This window comes from Strigops habroptila, chromosome W (assembly GCF_004027225.2).
Source record: "Strigops habroptila isolate Jane chromosome W, bStrHab1.2.pri, whole genome shotgun sequence".
Classification (NCBI taxonomy): domain Eukaryota; kingdom Metazoa; phylum Chordata; class Aves; order Psittaciformes; family Psittacidae; genus Strigops; species Strigops habroptila.
In genome coordinates, this window is record NC_044301.2 from 9,209,214 (window position 1) to 9,230,277 (window position 21,064).

The 21,064-nt window shown below is 39.6% G+C and overlaps 1 protein-coding gene across 1 annotated transcript; it reads right to left on the reverse strand.

Moving 5' to 3' along the window:
• Window positions 1-1,014: 1,014 nt before the first annotated feature.
• LOC115619137 (SUMO-activating enzyme subunit 2-like) lies at window positions 1,015-20,395 on the reverse strand. The gene is made up of 17 exons (XM_030511189.1): window positions 20,240-20,395; window positions 14,655-14,738; window positions 14,311-14,381; window positions 13,117-13,181; window positions 12,542-12,642; window positions 12,256-12,377; window positions 11,387-11,454; window positions 8,981-9,096; window positions 7,216-7,315; window positions 6,512-6,672; window positions 5,529-5,622; window positions 5,323-5,435; window positions 4,706-4,861; window positions 4,043-4,139; window positions 3,210-3,315; window positions 2,308-2,444; window positions 1,015-1,469 (listed from the first exon to the last, which is right to left on the reverse strand). The coding sequence occupies exons 1-17, from the start codon at window positions 20,387-20,389 to the stop codon at window positions 1,288-1,290; spliced, it is 1,923 nt and encodes a 640-aa protein (XP_030367049.1). The 5' UTR covers window positions 20,390-20,395; the 3' UTR covers window positions 1,015-1,287.
• Window positions 20,396-21,064: the final 669 nt, after the last annotated feature.

A 21,064-nucleotide genomic window follows, 5' to 3' on the forward strand; every position in this document is an offset into this window, starting at 1 on the left:
AGATGGCTCGATGTCCAGTTGGAAAACTGTAACGAGTGGTGTCCCTCAGGGATCGGTGTTGGGACCGGTCCTGTTCAACGTCTTTGTCGGCGACATGGACAGTGGGATTGAGTGCGCCCTCAGCAAGTTTGCCGACGACACCAAGCTGTGTGGTTGAGTTGATACGCTGGAGGGAAGGGATGCCAACCAGAGGGACCTTGACATGCTTGTGAGGTGGGCCAATGCCAACCTTATGAAGTTTAACCAAGCCAAGTGGAAGGTCCTACACCTGAGTTGGGGCAATCCCAGGCACTGCTACAGGTTGGGCAGAGAAGAGATTCAGAGCAGCCCTGCAGAGAAGGACTTGGGGGTGTTGGTTGATGAGAAGCTTAACATGAGCTGGCAGTGCGTGCTTGCAGCCCAGAAAGCCAACCGTATCCTGGGCTGCATCCAAAGCAGCATGACCAGCAGGTGGAAGGAGGTGATCCTGCCCCTCTACTCTGCTCTTGTGAGACCTCACTTGGAGTACTGTGTACAGTTCTGGTGTCCTCAACATAAAAAGGACATGGAGCTGTTGGAGCAAGTCCAGAGGAGGGCCACGAGGATGATAAGAGGGCTGGAGCACCTCCCGTATGAAGACAGGCTGAGAAAGTCAGGGTTGTTCAGCCTGGAGAAGAGAAGGCTGTGTGGAGACCTCATAGCAGCCTTCCAGTATCTGAAGGGGGTCTATAAGGATGCTGGGGAGGGACTCTTCCTTAGGGACTGTAGTGGTAGAACAAGGGGTAATGGCTTCAAACTTAAACAGGGGAAGTTTACATTAGATATAAGGAAGAAGTTCTTTACAGTGAGGGTGGTGAAGCACTGGAATGGGTTGCCCAGGGAGGTTGTGGCTGCTCCATCCCTGGCAGTGTTCAAGGCCAGGTTGGACAGAGCGTTGAACCACGTGGTTTAGGGCAAGGTGTCCCTGCCCATGGCAGGGGGGTTGGAACTAGATGATCTTAAGGTCCTTTCCAACCCTAACTGTTCTATGATTCTATGAAATACTTATCTGTAAGTATTTATAAACTATGTTTCTACTACATTTAATATATGGAATTCATATGGAAAAAACTTCTGAAAGAGTCTATTGAGATGAGAGTTTTATCATCAAGAGAAACAGACACACATTATTTAAGCCAGTGGTTTGGTATTTACTTGGAACAAAGGCCTTAAAATTAGTCTAGTTCTGGACATTTTTCACATCCCAACATAATATGCTGTTACTGTATTACATTATCTGAATCATTTTGTCAAGGGGTATTTGCATGTTCAGTCTAATGGTATAATTTCATCTTGCTCTTCTGCCTGCTCAGTACGCACTCTCTTTGTACTGACACACTCTTTATCTTCTAGTTTTCTCTTACGGGTTTTGTTTTCTCTATCATCATCAACATTGCTTGAAGTTCCTTCATCTTCAGAATCAACAATCAATAGATCATCTTGATCTGAAGCTGCAAAATATATATTTTTAATTCAAATGGATACTGTAAAATTTCATACATAAAAATGTCTCTAATACAACAAATACACCTTGGAGCATTCTTTATCCATATTCTTTGTAATTTAACTGCAAGACTATTTTAAAAAGTGTAACGCAGAACTAAGAGATATTTAACTTACATCTGTCACAAGTATTCAGATTCATACACTACCCCTATAAAACAGTATGATGTTTCCAGAACATTAGCCTTCAGTTCTTAAGCATCCCATATTGATTTAAAGTACTTTGAGTATGTTCATATCTTCTACATTAGGAAGGTGATGGTACTTCTTCCTGAATAGGAAATACTCTTTTTTTGCCATGCTTTGCTTGACAGGTGAAAAAGAATTATTTTGGAAGCAGATAATAAAGATGTCTTTTTAAATTAACAAAATGAAATGTGATCAAAGACATCCACAAAGTAATTTTTAATCTGCAGGGAGAAAGTCATAAATTTGGTTGATTCTTTTTTGTCAAGCAATAGCATGACCATCAGATAGAATGGGTCTAACAATTTAAAACACTGTACAAATGATGCATTTAAGATGACACCCCGCCAAACCCTTGCAAGTTAAATATAATTTCAAGGTGTATTTACTGTAAGTCTTTGTTACAATCTTAAATGTGCATTCTTTAACAATTGTAAATGTGCACTTTTCTATTTAATATTATATTTATGCACAAAGACAATTTAAATGCCTTTTATTTCATGTTGGCAAAGTTAAGTCATAAAACTGAAGACAACTATTCTAATTGGACTGCACTACTGAAAGACTCTCTTTAATTTCATATTTATTCCTGTTATTTACCTGTTGATGTTGAGGGCTGCGCTCCATCATCACTACCATTGGTAATGTTCTTGGATGTTGGTTCTGATGGTTTAGGGCCAACTTTTTCAGGGGTATCACCAACAACTTCAAATTCTACATCTTTTTCTAGGTTTTCACTGCAGAAGAATACATATGCTTTTAAACAACCAGGTAAAAATAAAAAAATCCTGTCTTTTTAACAAAGTATGTATGTCATTCCAGTGTTAGAGCACCTTGCAACTGGGACAAAATGAGAAAAACATTAAAAAAAGAGGAAAATCTGTTCAGTCCTCCCTTAGAATTTATGCTTTGGCTATTCATAAACACTGTTCCACCCAGTGCCATGACTTAAAAGCATTACCTGAGCTTACCTTTCTTCCTCAATGTCACATTCCTATTCTCACTCAAAGTGCAGTGTGTCAAATTACTGTATAAAAATGTATATTACTTATCCAGGGTTAAATACACACACCAATTATTCCAAAGTAACTTCTGTTTGCATTGCTGTATCTGAACACAAGTAGTCAAACAGAGAAATTACTACCCTGGCAGGCTGGGTGGTTTTTTGTCTTAAATTTTTTTTTTTTTTTTTAAACGGCAGTTTCTCACTTGTTGGCTGCCCCAAAAGTAAATTTGTTTTCTGCACTGTATTTTTATGTTGTGCATTGATAACTTATTCAAATAAACATTTTCCAGTTACTCTTGGGAAAAAGCCCTAAACCACCTAAACACACTAAACTCCATAAATTCATTAAAAAATAACAATTCCTCTTTTACCTCTTTATTTTCTGTCCACAACTTAATCTTTGAGCTTTATTCATTAATTTAAAATTTTGAGTTGGAAATTCCCTGTGGAACTGTTCTACATCTATACACAAAAATAATTATTTCAGAATCCTTACCTATGAAGCACATTGATTAACAGTGTATAGTCCTGGAGGAAATCATCTGCTTGTAGTCGAGTGCCATTTCGAATTCCGAAGTCTGATAACTTCCTGTGGTTATTTGCAACAAAAAAAAAAAAAAAAAAAAAAAAAAAAAAAAAAAAAAAACAAAAAAAAAAAACCCAAAAAAAAAAAAAAAAAAACCAAAAACAAAAAAAAAGGTGAAAACTTGCAGTGTATACAGCTATTTACGTAAAGATCCATTACACCTGAATAAGTATGATGAAATGAGTACTTCAGAACTTTTATGTAGAAACCTAAGATTAACATTTATTAGCTATATTTAAAGTAAAAGCTAGCCATCAGGAGTTAAAAACTACATTTAAGCCTATCAGGAGTTAAAACTACCTATGTTTGACTTATTTACCCTTTATGCATCATGTTCAAGCACTTCACTATTATTACATTTAGAAACATTTTGGAGATAATATTTGTATTACAATAGTGCTTACAAGCATCATAAAAAGACCACAATCTAAGAACAAGAAAAAAAGGGGGCTTGCAAAGGGAGGAAAATGACTGGTGCACTTTCATAGCTGAATACCTACTCTTGAAAGGAATCCTGACGCTCCAGGTGAAAAGTACTTTAAACAGGAAAACTGAGCTGGACATGCAAGCTTACAGACAATACCACTAGCTATTCTCAAGCCACTCAAATACTTGCAAATCCAGTTATCTTCAAATATTAGTCTACAGGATGAACATGAACATTTGCTATACTTCCATTCTGTGTATCTTGATTTCTTCCTAGTTTCTATCTACTCTTATCTAAAAAGCTTCAGTATGCATACCTTCTGTTTCTCCGTCTTCTGAAGAGATAAGGATAGTTCCTTTTCCATCATCTATCTGTACATCTGGTGCTACCATAGCAAATTTTTCTTTCACTATCTGAAAAGATGTAGATGATTATTTAATTAATATCAGACTTAAAAACACTTATAAAAAAAGAACCTTGAATTATGTTGATTTTCTTATCCTGGCTCATTTTCAGACATCTGCTGAAAGCCTATACTTTTTAATTATTTTTTTTTTAATTTCCATGAACAAAAGAATTATATTTTTCACTGTCTGAAATCTACAGGTTTAGATACGCTGAAAAAAAATTAGAATACTTCATAAAATGGCAGAAATACAAATCAACTATGATTATACAGCTGTAATGTGGCTACTGAACAACTGAAATACAAATTTAGTTTTTTGCTGTTAGATATGAACAGGCTTTAAAACCATCAAAAGGTCACGAAATACAAACATTCTTTCACAAGATATAAAAGCGCATATGGGCAAGAAACATACTGGCTAATCTAGGTCTTCTTGTTGCTCAGAGAAATGCAAAATGTAAAGCAAATATAAACAGTTGGTGTTCAGTCAAAATACATTGAACAAAACCCTAACTTTAATAATTTACAGTATTAGAACAATAATGAAAGCCATAGCTAATACTTAAGATTTACCTTATCCTGGAGCGTTAACACAGTAACTTTGTGTACATTAAGTTTCACAGTCACTTCTGGCTTACTTGCACATACATAACAGTTAGGATTTGGTGGATCCAAAGCACAAGGAACCAATAGCTTCTTTCTGGGATTTGGCTGCTTGTTCAGAAAAATCTTGAGGACAGACAAGAACAAAACAAGTTATTCTGTAAGTAACAGCACTCATAAAACCTGTTTTCCTACAGATTTATTCTTAGTCTCACAGGTTGTCCTGTTCCCTAATCCTCCTTGACATGCCTGCTGAACAGGAGAAAGTGCATATTACAGCCAGTCCACAATAACGCCTGTGCTGACTGACCAGCTGCTGCCAAATTAAGAAACCACCATGTTTCAAGTAATGTCAGTCTGGTTCTCTCTCCTATCCAGCAACTAATTTTCATTAAATCAGAGGAATTTAATGTTCCTTAAGACTTCCACTTCTCTTTTCATTGTGACTGAAAGTTCCCAGCACATTCAGAATCTACCAGAGCAACAAGTGAGAGACAGTAAAACTACACAATAGTCAAAGCAAGTTAAAATGACTTCTAAACAAATAATAACTAACAAGAAAGTAAAAGTATCTCATTCCCACTTACCGTTCTACACTGATCTATTTTTCCTGATAAAATCTTCAAACCCTGCAGCACTATGAGACCAGCTATTACCGCATTAGTAGTAGCTATAGCTGGGATAATATTTCCTGCCATCGCTGCAAAATAAGCAAGAGTATGCAGATTTTTAACAGTAAATTGAGAAGTTTAAATTATTATTTAAATAAAACAATGTTGTATTTTATCCTTACACTTGATATCAAATCTGCTCTTCATATTCATACTGAAAATATGCATCCTGAGGTTCGCAGCAGAAGTGACAAAATCCAGTGCAGAAGGATCATCCTTGACAAGAAATTAATACACAAAGTATTTAAAAATCAGATTAGTCATTGGAAAAAGTTTGCAACACATGATTCCTAAAACCTTAAAAATAGAAAGTTGAAAAAAAAAAAAAAGTCTGTGTAATATTCCATTTCAAAGTCAATATACTTCCTCTTTCAGATGGCATGTTTAGTCAGAGCAGTAATACTTTAAATACACATGTTTAGGAATTGTACTTAGTATTTTAGTAGTGTATTAGTATCAATAAAATGCCTTGCATGTTCAAAAAAATACCCAAATCCTAAATCTTAAAATGTTTTATGCTCAGTTTCAAAAATCAGTGCTTCAGAAAGAAGTACTTTTACTATCTGTTGTAATATTATTTTATTATTTTGTCCCTCCTATATTTACAGACTACTTTTTTTTTCCTTATGCTAAATGGACAATGACTACAGGAAGATTACACTGTGGTGCTGAGAGAAAATTCTTCTTTTTCTTCAGTGAAACTAGTAATATATCACATACCTATCATCAGAGCTAATTACAAGGTACAACTCAGTAAAACTCTAGCTACAAACCACTGTTTATGAGTATGTTTTAGAGAAAGCTAAAAAGGAAAAAAATTAAGTTGCATTATTAAAATATTTTCAAAAATCAAAATATGACAAGTACTTCTGAATTTGTGCTTTTTGAAGTTGGTGAATTATTTTACATCACAATAGTTAATCCTTACACTCAGTGAGTTACAAAATATAGTGTTTAAAGTATGTATTTGTTTACATATGCAAACTGTTTTCAGTGAGGTGCCAGACGCTCTTAGCAGTACTATTTTGGAATGAAACCAAATGAGTCTAATATTTATACTACATATGTAGAGTATAACTGGTTCTTATGTATTTGGCAGACTAACTTTATCCCATATAAGCTCTGCTCCATCGCCCTTCTTGGCCAGGTGAAGTCTCAGGGTTTCAACACTCCTTGAAAATAAGCGTGCATAGCTCTTGACATCAAGAACCTGCTGATCCTTCAAGACTGCAGAGGACTCATTTTGTTGGTCAGATGTGTTTTTCTCTTTGGGAAAAGAAAAAAAAAAAATTAAGATCAGGAAGACCTAAAAATCTCAAAGAAGTTCTCTCAAAGAGCTAAGAATTTTCCAATTTCAGCAAAATTAAGTCTTTTCTAAATTGAAGAATATCTTTAAACTATAGTAGCCCCAACATTTTACAACAAATCACAAATCTGCATTTAAAACTGCAACTACATTTACATCAATCACCTACACATGCACAAATTACAGCAAATGTAATTTTTCAGCAAAACTCAGCTTTCAGAGATAAATGTATCAGTGCTCCTAGAATAAGTTGATATGTAATTTTGTGAAATGTGAATTTTCTACAGCAAATGCCAAGTATCTAAAATAACAATTGCAAAACAGTTTTAGAAAAAAATGGTTTCTATATAGAGAAAAATTTAAAACCTTCAGGAATCACAAAGAATTAAGACGTTCATTATCAGTACTCAACTGTGGCAGTGAGAAAATGTACGTATCGCAGAGGTGCCTTAACAAACAGCAGGTATGGCTTACAAATAAACAGTGGGAGAAGGGACAATTACCTTGATTTTGTACCTCAGTCCAGTCCAGTGGCACTGGAGGCTTTCTTTTCCGCCACAGCTTATCCATTGTCAGCAGATATCTAATGTCATCTTTGAAAAGCTAGGAAACATTAAAACAAAAAAAACCAAACCAAACAACAAAGCACATTAAAATGAAAGGTGAAAAAAAAAGACATACTTTTTATATCTGCTGTGAACTTGAAAAATCAATATTAGATTTATGAGGTCTTGCTCTTCTCCTTGAAAATATTTTCAACCACACAGAATCATAGAATGGTTAGGGTTGGAAAGGACCTTAAGATCATCTAGTTCCAACCCCCCTGCCATGGGCAGGGGCGCCTCACACTAAACCATGTCATCCAAGGCTCCGTCCAACCTGGCCTTGAACACTGCCAGGGATAGAGCATTTCCCACTTTTTTGGGCAACCTGTTCCAGTGCCTCACCACCCTCACAGTAAAGAACTTCTTCCTTAGATCTAACCTGAACTTCCCCTGTTTTAGTTTAAACCCATTACCCCTTGTCCTATTGCTACAGTCCCTGATGAAGAGTCCCTCCCCAGCATCCTTGTAGGCCCCCCTCAGATATTGGAAGGCTGCTATGAGGTCTCCACGCAGCCTTCTCTTCTCCAGGATGAACAGCCCCAACTTTCTCTGCTTGTCTTCATACAGGAGGTGCTCCAGCCCCCTTATCATCCTCATGGCTCTCCTCTGGACTTGCTCCAACAGCTCCATGTCCTTTTTATGTTGAGGACACCAGAACTGTCCACAATACTCCAAGTGAGGTCTCACAAGAGCAGAGTAGAGGGGCAAGATCACCTCCTTCCACCTGCTGGTCACGCTTCTTTTGATGCGGCCCAGGATACGGTTGGCTTTCTGGGCTGCGAGCGCACACTGAAGCCGGCTCATGTTAAGCTTCTCATCAACCAACACCCCCAAGTCCTTCTCCACAGGGCTGCTCTGAATCTCTTCTCCGCCCAACCTGTAGCTGTGCCTGAGATTGCCCCGACCCAGGAGCAGGACCTTGCACTTGGCTTGGTTGAACTTCATGAGGTTGGCATTGGCCCACCTCTCAAGCGTGTCAAGGTCCCTCTGGATGACAGATTTGAAAAACTTCTTATTCCCCATTCTCTAAAACTTACTACATAAAGTAGGCTCAGCTCTGCTTAATCTGAGGAGGAGTAAAGTAAAAATCAAGAAACAATATTCCAAACATGTAGCGGGTTCATGTACCTACTAAAGCCACCACTGTAGCTCTTCGCAGCTCCCTGAGATAATTCTTACCTACATGCCAATGTGTTTCCAAAGTAAAGTTATTACTACCTATCAACATTACATTCTATACAAATTTCCTCTATTTATCCACTTTCAGCAACTATTTAGAAGGAAAACTCTTAAACCAATTTGTATTTTCTCATGCCAGAGCCTGACTATACACAGATGACTGGTAGCTTTTAGGTCTTCAGATTGGTTCTGATTATGCCCAGTGAAACTCCTACAGAATTTAAGTTTACCTTTTCATATTAAAACGAATGTGAATGAAGTTTTTTCTGTAAAGTACAGACAAGCTGCTGAAGCCATCTGTACAGATGTAGATGGAATGCTGTAAAACAAACAAGTGTTGTAAAAGACCAACACTACAGCAATAGTAGTGGAAGCTGTAACATAATTGCATAATAGATAGCTAGCATTAAGTGTCCAACTGGGGCAACTTTACAGCACCTCATACACTTCAAATAAAGACATTTATTGGGGGTAAAGAAGATACCTTAGTAAAAAGTTTAACTGGATCGTATCCAGTTGATTTAGCCCACTCCTTAGTTGAAACACGTTTAATCTCACCATCTTCATCGGATGCTCGTGCTCTGGCTTCTGCTGGCTCCCCTATTAATAAAGTGTTAACCAATATTTTAATTAAAAAAAAAAAAAAAAAAGTCCCATCCAAACATTTCCCCTGGAGTCAATAACCAAAATTATGCAGGGACCATAAAATGGCTTTGCTGTGCCAAACAAAGCTGAATTAGACACAGTGTGACTACTCCTCTTTACTTCTGCAACTGCAACTCGCTAATTTAACTTGATGTCACCTCTTTCCTTTATTGGCAGAAACAGTGAACAATTGTTCCCTAATATTCTGCACATAATGTTGCAATTTCATAAATGTCCAATGATTCCCTTTTAGTAGTCTCCTGTCTTAGTTTGGTTAGAACTTCAACACAAAAAAAAAAAAAAACCATCTTACCTCTGGTTATTTCTATACAAAAACATTCCATGCACACAGATGCTATTCATTTTGTGTTTCTTTACCAGTCACATCCAGCAATTGCTATCACGATTCCTAATAAGCAGCAGGTTGACGTTTTCATAAAACTATCTATTAACATCTTGACTGAATGAGAAAAAAAAATCAGAGACCATCCTTTATATGTAAACTTGTAAACATTTCTCCCCTCTCACCAACGCACGATTTGCATCACTTCATATTTATCTGCACCAAATCTATCTAATGTCACATTGCCCAGTCATTCTGCATTGTGCAGCTTTCTACTACTTTTTGCAGTCAGTCCTCATCTTTATTATCCTGAATGACTTTGCCTAATCTTGTATGCTGAACAGCACTGGTCCCATCCTCAATCTGAGACACTCCTCTAATCACCACTTATCTCTATCATTTAAGTAGTTTATCCACTTCAGGATCTCCATCCTTTTTTCTCCCCATGGCTGCTGAGCTCCTTCAGGTTCCTCACAAAAAGTTTGAGATTCAGAAGAGTGTAAACCAGATATGCTTGTCCACAGGTTTCCCCGATTCCTTTAAAGGACCTGCAGAGCCCTGCAAGGCATGAATTCCCTTTGCAAAGGTTGCACTGACTCTCCCCTGATACACCATGTATGTCCACTGATTCTAAACAGCATTATCGCTATGGACAGTTTGCTCACTAAGATATGAGGCTACAGCTCAGGCCCTCTTATAATTGTCCTGGTACCTTTGTTTAAATAAGTGGCATTGTGTTTGCTACCTTCCAAGTATTCCAGCAGCCACTGTTTTGAGTGACTTTATACACCACTGTTTTTAAGGCTCAGCTATTTCATTCTGCACATCCTGTAGGATCACCTGTTGGGTGATCACTATCTGATGCTCAGAGAATCTGAAGAGTTGGAGGATCCTCTAAGCTCCCTCTCCCAAGTCCATTCATCTATCAAAGGATCCAAAAGAAGAAACAATGATGCTTATTTACCTGCACAGTAACTACAGTTACTGTCCTTACAGAAAAATACTGAATAGCTACAAAAACATCACTCAAAACAAGCATATTTCCTATGCAGATTAACACCGAAGTGTTTCAGGCTAGAAGAGTTCAAATACAATCCTGGTATTTCCTTGCAACCCCTCGGCTAAGAGTGGAAAATGTAGAGTGACTACAAATATCGCTCAGTTCAAAAGACAAGACTCCCAGCTGCAAGGAAGGAAGCGCTCCATCAAATCCAAATATATAAGGGGGAAAACAGACCACCCTGTGAAGATCAATTATATTTAATTTGCACTTCAAGCTCACTTTTCACCTCGAGTTTCTGTGCACATGGGGAAGACAGCTTGCTGCAGAGGGAACAGGAGTCTCCCAACAGACACAAGCCTATTCATCTAAATCATACAACTTACACCTGGATGTGTTAACTGGAACTTTATGACTAGCATACTGATTGTGTTCCTCACAGCTTTTCTACCCACACTACCTGAGAACAACTAGTGAATGCCAGTGACCCATCTTACACTGTATTAAAAAGCCTTCACGACAGCTGAAGTGATCAGCCCCACAAGGGCCACAGTTCTGACAGGTGAAACTATTAAACTGTTGTCACTTTGCAGTGGTAGTTTTTTTGCACATTCTCCATGCAAAAACCTCTGGTATGCACTATGCATCAAGTTAACTAAAAACATGGAAATTGTTTCAAATATCTTATAAGTGGCAGTATGAGGGAACTAAATTATGCACGGTGTACATGAAGATCTGTTAGGCAAACTACTGTCAACAGACCCCAAACTCTTACTGCCTAAGGGCACAGTAAATGGAATCCTCTTAAAAGAAAATGTAGCTGAACTCTCTAACCTTAAGAGATGTACAGAAACAAGAACAGTTCGGTAACGGGGTAAGCTACCAGTTTATTTCACACTCACAAGCAGCTTCAGGATCAGCTCTGTCAGGAGAGACTTCTTGATCAGCATCTTCTTCTCCAAACAACTGGCTATATAATAATTAAGAACAACACCACACTAGAATTTCATCATATCTTGTTAAAGACTGAAATATTTGCTAATGGATATATATCCACTTTAGAATTCTTGCTATCAGAGCACCATTTCATACAGTGCTTTTTAAATTGTTTGGATTAATCATACACAGTCTTAACACTGACAACATAAAATGTCCAATACAAAAATGAATTTAGCAAACTAGTTCTGTATAACTCAATAGTTCACCTAGCATTGTATTTATACTGCAGTACTGAATGCATTGGTTATAACCCTCCAAGATCTCAGCAAACTTTACATCTGTTAATACATGCATTAAACTGAAAAACGTGTTAACTTCACACACAGGTAAAGAATAAAGTAAACTTAACCTATACTACAGTGCCAAAGTGCCAGATTTTCTGTGATATTAAAGCAAAGCCCAAGTACTAACCAACCTTCCATCTTTACATTAAAAAAAAAAAAACCCAACAAAAAAAACCAACAAAAACACCACACCACCACATCAAACCAAACAAAAAAAGAAAAAACAACACACACCACAACAAAACACCCACACACAAAAAAACCCAACAAAAACAAACACAAACAAAAAAAAAACCCACCAAACAAAACCCCACAAGCCTGCACCCCAAAACCCAGGTCAAAGAACTGGAGGTTTTCCCTATAATCCATATTCATTTGAAACCAAACCAAACCAAAAAGTATATGTCCACTTTATTTCTCTGTCTGTAGGTTTAGCAACCAGAAGAGTGAACCACAGTACCTGTTTTCTTTTTAAATAAATCACTTACTTGAACAAATACTTAGCCCACACAATGCAGTGGATAGGTTCCGATGGCGTATTTCGGATTGTGCAGCCTGGAAAAGTCTTCTGAGCTGGTTTGGGATGACATTCATAACATTCTGTCACTCCCTGTTGAAAAGTGAAATATTACTTGTCACGCTGTGAAGGCTACTGATAGCATATGCTATTACCAGCTGAACCGTAACTGTATCTCAAAACACCCAATGCCCTGTTGTCTAAAATAGCCAACAATTTAAACTTAAAGTGACAAGAGTAATAATACACAAACTAACCTTTTTGATAACTGTTACTTGTCCAAGGTAGCCTGCGGTTCCACTCTCTATAAGAGGAACATCAGCAGCCAGACACATCCTGTTCACATGGTTACGGGCAGCTGCAAATCAAAGAGTTTTTAAAGAAAAACTTGAATAATTAGAAAAAAGTTTTACTTCTCCAAATTCAAACTAGCCTCCTATGCAAACATGTATCCTTAATCTGCCTTATTTCATTATAGAGCACTACACCTTTTTCAGAGTCAATTTTCCAATTAACACAAAATATATCAATACTATTAAATACAGCAAACAACTGAATAAAGTTACATATGTACACACAATAATCATCAGTTCACATAAAGCAGCAGCACAGCAGTTAATATTTACTTTCTAAACACCTGTCAAAGCACTAACTACCCTTTCAAGTTTCTAGTAAAGCACGCAAGCATTAGTGAAACTAGAGAGGTTAAGAGGATACTTGTTACTTAACTGACGTTGCAGAAGTACTAAGAACAGAACACATTTAAGTTCTGTTTGTATGAACAAGCAACAGTATTTTCATCTCTAATATAAAATCATAGTGAAAACTTCACCTCTGTTATCCAGAGCATTCATAACCAACGTAAACTGGCGGAAGAACTCTACATTATAGTCAGGGCTACAGAAAAAAAAACAAAAACAAACAAACCAAACAATACTCAAAATGGTATATCAAAGTTATTGGTTATTATGCCACAACAGAAACTATACATATGCAAAGTGTGGACTGACGTTCATGTGATAAATTACACATGAGTTTACTGCTAGCCTTTAACTGCCCCATTTGCCTTCTGCCCATTTTAAAGCTGGATGAAAGCATGGATTTTATGCTGCTGGAAGCTATTGCAATTAGTACTAATTTGACCAATAAAACAGGCAGACAACTAAGAAGTGATTATACTGTTCTGACCTAATGAGTAAATTGGCTGAGCTGTGGTAACTGACCTTAAAAACCACCAGCTGAGGCTAAAACGTGCACACTCTAATTACCATAGCTCATCGGACTGGTGATAATTCATTATACTGTGATAGCTCAATTGGTTTTGATTGTGCCTCCATACTCTTAGGAGCCAAGACACAGGATTTTAAAATCTTGATGCTTTAGTATCTTTACACTGCATTTTTCTGATTTAAAGAAGGTGGTGATGAGAGTGTGAAGAGGAAACAGGATTAACGGTTTTACAGTTTCAGAAGGATGCGATGAGTCAGTGTTTCAGTGGCTAATAGCAAATTCAGATTTCAAACCTTAACATGACAGAATATCAGTTTTTAAGAAACTAAAGAAATGTAAAACATGGGAAACAGCTAATGAAAATCTACATAATCCTGTACTCATTGGTTATGGATCATAAAGACTGAATTTTAACAGTTTTGTGCACATATAAATGATAGTTACCTAAAAAGGACTTTTTTTTTTTTTCCATTACAGACTCAACATTCACATTTATTTTAATCTAATTATTGCTCAAAACATCAGGGCATCCTTACAGTGTAGAAACTTATATAGTAAGTGTTGCTAATAAAATGAAAAATAGACACAAACAAATGACTACAGCTTAGTACCAGAGCTTAAGAAAACTCATTCAAAATCCACACTCCCACTCAGGTTTGTGGTACTCTCACATTTACAGCTTTTTCTTCTTACTGCAGTAGCTGTGTAAAATATCTTAAAGCACCCCATCATAGCACTTAAATAACACAGTATTTGCAAACCCAAACATGCAATTAGAGCATAAAACCAAACATACTTCATGATGCTATCGTGGTAAGCTATAATATTAGCCTCTGGATAAAACTGTAACACGCTTTCCTTGGCAACCTAGAAATAAACAAAAACAAAACAAACAAAAACACAAAAACAAAAACACAACTTATTATTTCTTCCTTCCTTCTAAAGATAGACTTAATACCAGTTGAATATCAAGTTGACTACCTTAAGAGATTTAAATACTTTTGTAATGAAATGCTGTGGATAGTCATGATCAACCAACCAACATTTCCCTCTTCACAGTAGAAACAAGATTGTGACATATTTCTAACACTCAGTATTATTTTGTGGACAGTAAGACATGAACTTTGACTTTTTCCTCACCTGTGATTTTGATCTTCCAACATGTTTCTTTTGAAACAAAAACTGCCTGTTGAGATTGCTGACATCAATAGTATCCAAATCGATCTATAAACACACAAGAGACAGCCATTTCACTTTTACAGAAACAAAAGGAACAAAATCATTAACAGAGTTTGAAGCAAATGCGACTGACCAAAATGCGTAAACTTTACAAACCCCTTTTCAGACCTTCATACAGGGGTTACATCTGCACTATAACAACTGTGGAGGCACAAGTGACCACCTAATCATCTTCAGGAATCCAGACATTTTAAATAATTACTAACAATGGATCCATACATAAAAAATTAAGGGTTACACAACAACAAACTTTCTGAATAAAGAGTCTCTACTAAAACCACAAGTGAATTTTGAGATACGCATGCACAGTAGTTAGGACAATCAGTTACTGACCTTCTACTATTTACCACAGGATAAAGATTTTAGTGAGAATTTATCAGGAGCACAGTGTACAGACTCAGAAGGGCCACTGCAGAAATTGGTCTAGATAAGTCCAGTCAGACTCTACATGGGACTAAACACTCTGAACATTGGCTCTGTTCCACGCTTCCCCAAGGTTGAAGAAAGGCTACTCAGCAAACTAATTAGTACTTCTACTTTACATTTGAACATGGCTTTGAGCAACTGAATCGGTACACTGAGGGCTGCACTGTCTTCTAATTCATACACTGCAGAGCAAAAGGTTTTACTGATTGTCACCAGGACTAACTGCTTAAGTGTATATTAAAAAATTATGAAGTCTACTCACAGAAAAATAATAATCCAATCATGCAACTAAGATGTCTAAAAACATATACCACAGAACACCTGTGATGTGCAACCTCAAAGGATGCCATGACTGTAATCCCCCTAACGGCCACAATTTTATTTATTAATACATGCACATGAACATCAGAATTTCAAATGTGTTTATCTCCCTGTCGTGGTTTGAGCCCAGCCGGTAACTCAGAACCACACAGCCGCTCGCTCACTCCCCCCCCCCCTTCTTCCTCCCCCCGCTCCCGGAGGGATGGGGAGGAGAATGGGAAGAATGTAACTCCCACGGGTTGAGATAAGAGCAGTTCCGCAACTAAGGTATAACACAAAACCACTACTGCTACCACCAATGATAATAACGATTAGTGAAATAACAAGGGGAGAGGATACAATTGCTCACCACCCGCCGACCGATACCCAGCCCGACCCGAGCAGTGATCTGGGCCTTCCGGGTAACTCCCCCCGGTTTATATACTGGGCATGACGTGCTGTGGTATGGAATACCCCTTTGGCTAGTTTGGGTCAGGTGTCCTGTCTTTGCTTCCTCCCGGCTTCCCCTCCTCCCTGGCAAAGCATGAGACTGAGAAAGTCCTTGGTTGGAATAAACATTACTTAGCAACAACTAAAAACATCGGTGTTATCAGCATTGTTCCCAGGCTGAAAGTTAAAAAACACAGCACTGCACCAGCTACTAAGCAGGAGAAAAATGACTGCTATAGCTGAACCCAGGACACTCCCACCACAAGAATTAAGATTTAATTAGAACTTTGAGAAGATTTATTCCTACCTTTGATGCCACTACTTTTGCTTTAAACAGTTTCTCTGATCCACCACTCTTTCAGAAGTCCTCTCCTGTCCCTAACATTTTTAACTAGAAAGGGAGACAATTTTTCTGAGCCTGAGATATTTCTCCCCAATTCCCAAAGACAATTGTCCTGGGTTCAGCTGTAACAGTTATTTTTCTCCTTCCTAGTAGCTGGTGCAGTGCTGTGTTTTGGCTTTAGTCTGAGAACAATGCTGGTAACACACTGATGGTTTAGCTGTTGTTAAGTGATGCTTACTCTGATCAAGGACTTTTCCATCTGTCATGCTCTGCCAGTGAGGAGGGGCACAAGAAGCGGAGAGGAAGCAGAGACAGGACACCTGGCCCAAACTAGCCAAAGGGGTATTCCATACCACAGCACATCATGCCCAGTATAGAAACTGGGGGGAATCACCCGGAAGGGCAGATTGCTGTTCGGGTCGGGCTGGGTATCGGTCGGCAGGTGTTGAGCAATTGTATTGTGCATCGCTTGTGTTTATTATTGGTGTTTTTCCCCCCTTTCCTTTTTAGTTTCATATTCCCTCCCCTTGTTATTTCCCTTATCATTATCATCATAAGTGGTAGTAGTAGTAGCTTTGTATTATACTTTAGTTATTGGACTGTTCTTATCTCAACCTGTGGGATTTACATTCTTTCGATTCTTCTCCCCATCCCTCCAGGAGCGGGGGGGGAAAGGGGGGCAGTGAGCTAGCAGCTGCGTGGTTCTGAGTTACCGGCTGGGCTTAAACCACAACAACAATGTTGACATAATCAACACAGTAACACTTCCAGCTATATAGAGAGTACTATCAGACTGAGTATGCGTGTAGAGTTTAAACATGACCTACCGAGGGTGTTCTCATACACTTCTAATTTTATTAACCAAATTTGAGTAATGAAAAAGTATGCCACACACTTCTCATGGAAGATCCTTTGCAAGCAAGATCCACGCTCCAAGATTAAACTGCCCGTTTTCTGAAGAGAATATTTTTTAAAGCTAAGTTTTAATATACTAAGAACTGTAATAGTAAAGAATTTTATTTAAACACTAAATAAAAGCACCTGTGGATATAGAGCAAACAGAAGATATACAATGTTTTAGGGAAGTATTATAAAGCAGAGACTCTCAATAATTTTTACCCATACGATCCTAGTAACTACTCGCAGTCCTGCATCTTTTAATGAAAATGGTATTTGCATGAAAACACATTTCTACCTACTTTCCTTTCTCGTAAGACACACTAAAGCTTGCTTAGTCCAAAACCAGAAAGCCCAAGAACCTCAAGTGAAAATGATCAAGTGCATCATTGTTAAAACTTCCATTACCCAGAAAGCTTTCAGGATTTTAACTGGAGATGATAACAAATGACATAAGCCACAACTGAAAACAGTACTACCAAGACCAAAAGAAGCAAAGGAAGTTTTTCTCCAAAGAGAATACTTGAGACTTGTCCTGAACCCAGGACAAGACCTCAAGAGAAGCTTCAATCTAGCTCAGAATGATCAGAATATAACAGTTCTCTTATTAAAATAGCTTTTACATTATTCCAATTTTTGTAAGTTAGAAGGAAAGGCCTCAGAGCTTCCTAAGAAAATATACATATATATTCACTGTCAGACTTCGATTTTGAATAATTTGATTTTGTTCTTCATGAGGACAAAGGTGCTGCCTTTCCACAAAGTATACTTAAATCACGTATTTGCAAGTTGTCTGGTATTCAAAAATACTAGATTTTTAAAATACTATTAATATTTTGTTTCTAAAAATAATTCACAACTTATAAAAATATAAAGCATTTTCAGGTGTCCCAGTTTGTTAGTATTTAATAACCATGAAAACCCTCAATACCACAAATGTTGATGAAAGTGATTTATTCTCCCAATAGCAAATTCCCTCTCTGCATAACAAGTCTTTTTGCTCTCACCTTGTCTTCTGCTAGCCCACTCTGTACATTATCAAAACATTACTGTCTTGTATAAAACATTGCCAATGATATTTTTAAATTAAGATGGCCCTGATCCAACATGTACTTGAGTCCAACTTGCCTTGAAAGACAACTTAAAAAAAAAAAAAAAAAGTTAAAAAAAAAAATCAAACTATAATAAGTGAAACAATAAGCAAACTGCAATGAAATTTATACTTAATGACTAACTGGAAAATCAGGAGATATTAAATGGACTGCAGGAGTACACAAATGTCGTGGTTTGAGCCCAGCCGGGAACTCGGAACCATGCAGCCACTTGCTCACTCCCCCCGCTCCCGGAGGGATGGGGAGGAGAATCAAAAGAATGTAACTCCCACGGGTTGAGATAAGAGCAGTCCTGTAACTAAGGTATAATACAAACCACTACTGCTACCACCAATGATAAAAACGATAAGGGAAATAACAAGGGGAGAGGATACAATTGCTCACCACCCGCCAACCGATACCCAGCCCGACCCGAGCAGCAATCTGGGCCTTCCAGGTAACTCCCCCAGGTTTATATACTGGGCATGACGTGCTGTGGTATGGAATACCACTTTGGCCAGTTTGGGTCAGGTGTCCTGTCTCTGTTTCCTCCTGGCTTCCCCTCCTCCCTGGCAAAGCATGAGACTGAGAAAGTCCTTGGTTGGAATAAACATTACTTAGCAACAACTAAAAACATCGGTGTTATCAGCATTGTTCCCAGGCTGAAAGTTAAAAAAACACAGCACTGCACCAGCTACTAAGGAGGAGAAAAATGACTGCTATAGCTGAACCCAGGACAACAAATGACATAGTAAGGTAGGAAAAAGAAAAGAGGGGAAAAAACCAGTGCAGAAACTGCAGGCTTCCACTCTTTTGCACACATTTACTTCACCAATACAATATTAAAATTGGATAGGCTCTCGGCAGCAGACTGAAATCAAAGGGACAACCTGGAATTACACTTAAGCATATCCTACAAGTTTTAAAATAGTATTTCAGTAGAAAGGCCTTAGTTGTCTGAATAACAAGGCAAATCAGTAGCTGTACTCTTCTACAAGCTGATATAGTTTTAGATAAAAGCTGTTTCTAACATGCTTTGCTCAAGTCTGACTATAAAAACTTCTCACAACTTGTCATGCAAAACTCTCAGATGTGACTCCTGGCCAGGCACACACAAGGGAAAACGTATTCAAGGAAATAGACCTGTGCTCCAGCTGGATTTGTACTCCCATAAGTTATTTAAACCATATACTTTTCATAACTACAACAAAAAATTATTAATAAAGGTCTGGAAACTGGGTAATGAGAGTTTTGCTAACAGTATTTCTCTCCGACCCGTTTTCACTACCACCCTCTCAATTCTGCCCTTCCTATACACACTCAGAGAGTAGTACCAGGAAGCAAAACTGAAAGCACGGCCCGCGGGAAGCTGTCGTGACCGGACTCCTAGGACTGACAGTTCTACAGCTCGGTATCTGAAAATACAGTTCACCTCCCACAAATTTTGTTTTTCGCTGCAATCCATCACTGGACCATTACCCACAGTATTAGCAAATGCGGCATTAGGCAAAACTAAGACTTTAAAGATCACTCGTGGGGCAGCTAACATGGCACGCCACTGTTTCCCGGGAGATTTAATCTACGGGCTCCCAGAGAGGAGCAGCCGCTCCTCCACCGAGCGACGGCGGGACCCGCCGCTGGCCTGGGAGGGCGGCCCGACCGCTGGGTTTCCCGGCAGCGCTCTCTCCGCCGGGGAGCCCAGGCACAGCTCGGGGCGGCCCGCTCTGAGACGAGGCGCGGATGGCACCCGCAGATCGCAGCCCCTTTGTGGCGGGGCCCATCCCCGCCGCGCCCGGCTGCTTTGGCGGGCCGGGAGCAGTTTGAAAACACGCAGACAATGCGGCTGGCGGGAGCGGCCATGCCACCACAGCGCCCCTGCGCCCCGGCCTCCGCCCCTGCCCCGCTCCCCGCACCCCCGGCCGCGCCGCCGGCCTCTCACCCGCCCCAGCCCCCGACCCCGCCGCGGCCCCGGCCCGCACCACGTCAATGTTGCTGAAGCCAGTGAGCACCAGGTCCTTGAGGAGCTCGCAGCCGATGCCGCCGGCTCCCACCACCAGGAGCCGCGCCTGGGCCACGGCCTCCACCAGCTCGCTGCGCAAGGGGCCCGGCACCGGGCCCGGCACCGACATGACGACGGGCGGATGGACGAACGACAGCGAGCAACAGAATGACGCACGCGGCTCTCCTCAGCCGGGCCGCACTCCGGACAACGAGCCTGGGCGAAACCAGAGCGACAACCGCCCACAGTGCCCCCTGTCGAGCAAGAAGACCTCGACCCTCTCCCGCGCACCGCCCCGGAAGGCTGCAACACGGCCGGAACCCGGGCGGGGCGGAATGCGCTGTGCCGCGGATTCGAGCTCCATTCCCGTCGTCGCTGCTACCGTCGTCGCTCGGGTCTGCCTCGGTTGGGAGCTGCCTGTGGTCTGGGGAAGCCAGCCTTCGCCTGTCTGCTGCAGCTAGGGCTTGAACTACGAACTGCGCGCCCGGGCTACCGGCCATAGCTGGGGAACAGAGCAGGCAGGCACCCGCGGAAAGCAGGGGCAGCGCTCCGGGCCGAACACGAGATTTGTCTATCTGCCAGTCTAGCCTGACTGACTCGCCCCCTGCAGCCGACATGGTGAGCATTCTTCCTTCAAAAAGTAGTTTTGCAAACACATTCCATCATTTTAGCCCCCGCCCCTCCCCTTTTTAAACCCACACTTTTAGGGCATTGTTTTATGCAGCAGCATTAAATCTGTACAAAACGCTTCAAGGACACTTACTTAAATTACTTCTCCATTAAGTCAATTAAAATACTGCAATTC

Excerpts from the sequence above, each read along its gene's own strand:
- LOC115619137 (XM_030511189.1), bottom strand. The coding sequence starts at position 20,389 with ATGTCGGTGCCGGGCCCGGTGCCGGGCCCCTTGCGCAGCGAGCTGGTG. Across the intron at positions 12,643-13,116 it reads GAATGCTCTGGATAACAGAG|CTGCCCGTAACCATGTGAAC; the intron begins GTGAAGTTTTCA and ends TTTGATTTGCAG. Across the intron at positions 7,316-8,980 it reads CAGTTAAACTTTTTACTAAG|CTTTTCAAAGATGACATTAG; the intron begins GTATCTTCTTTA and ends AATGTTTCCTAG.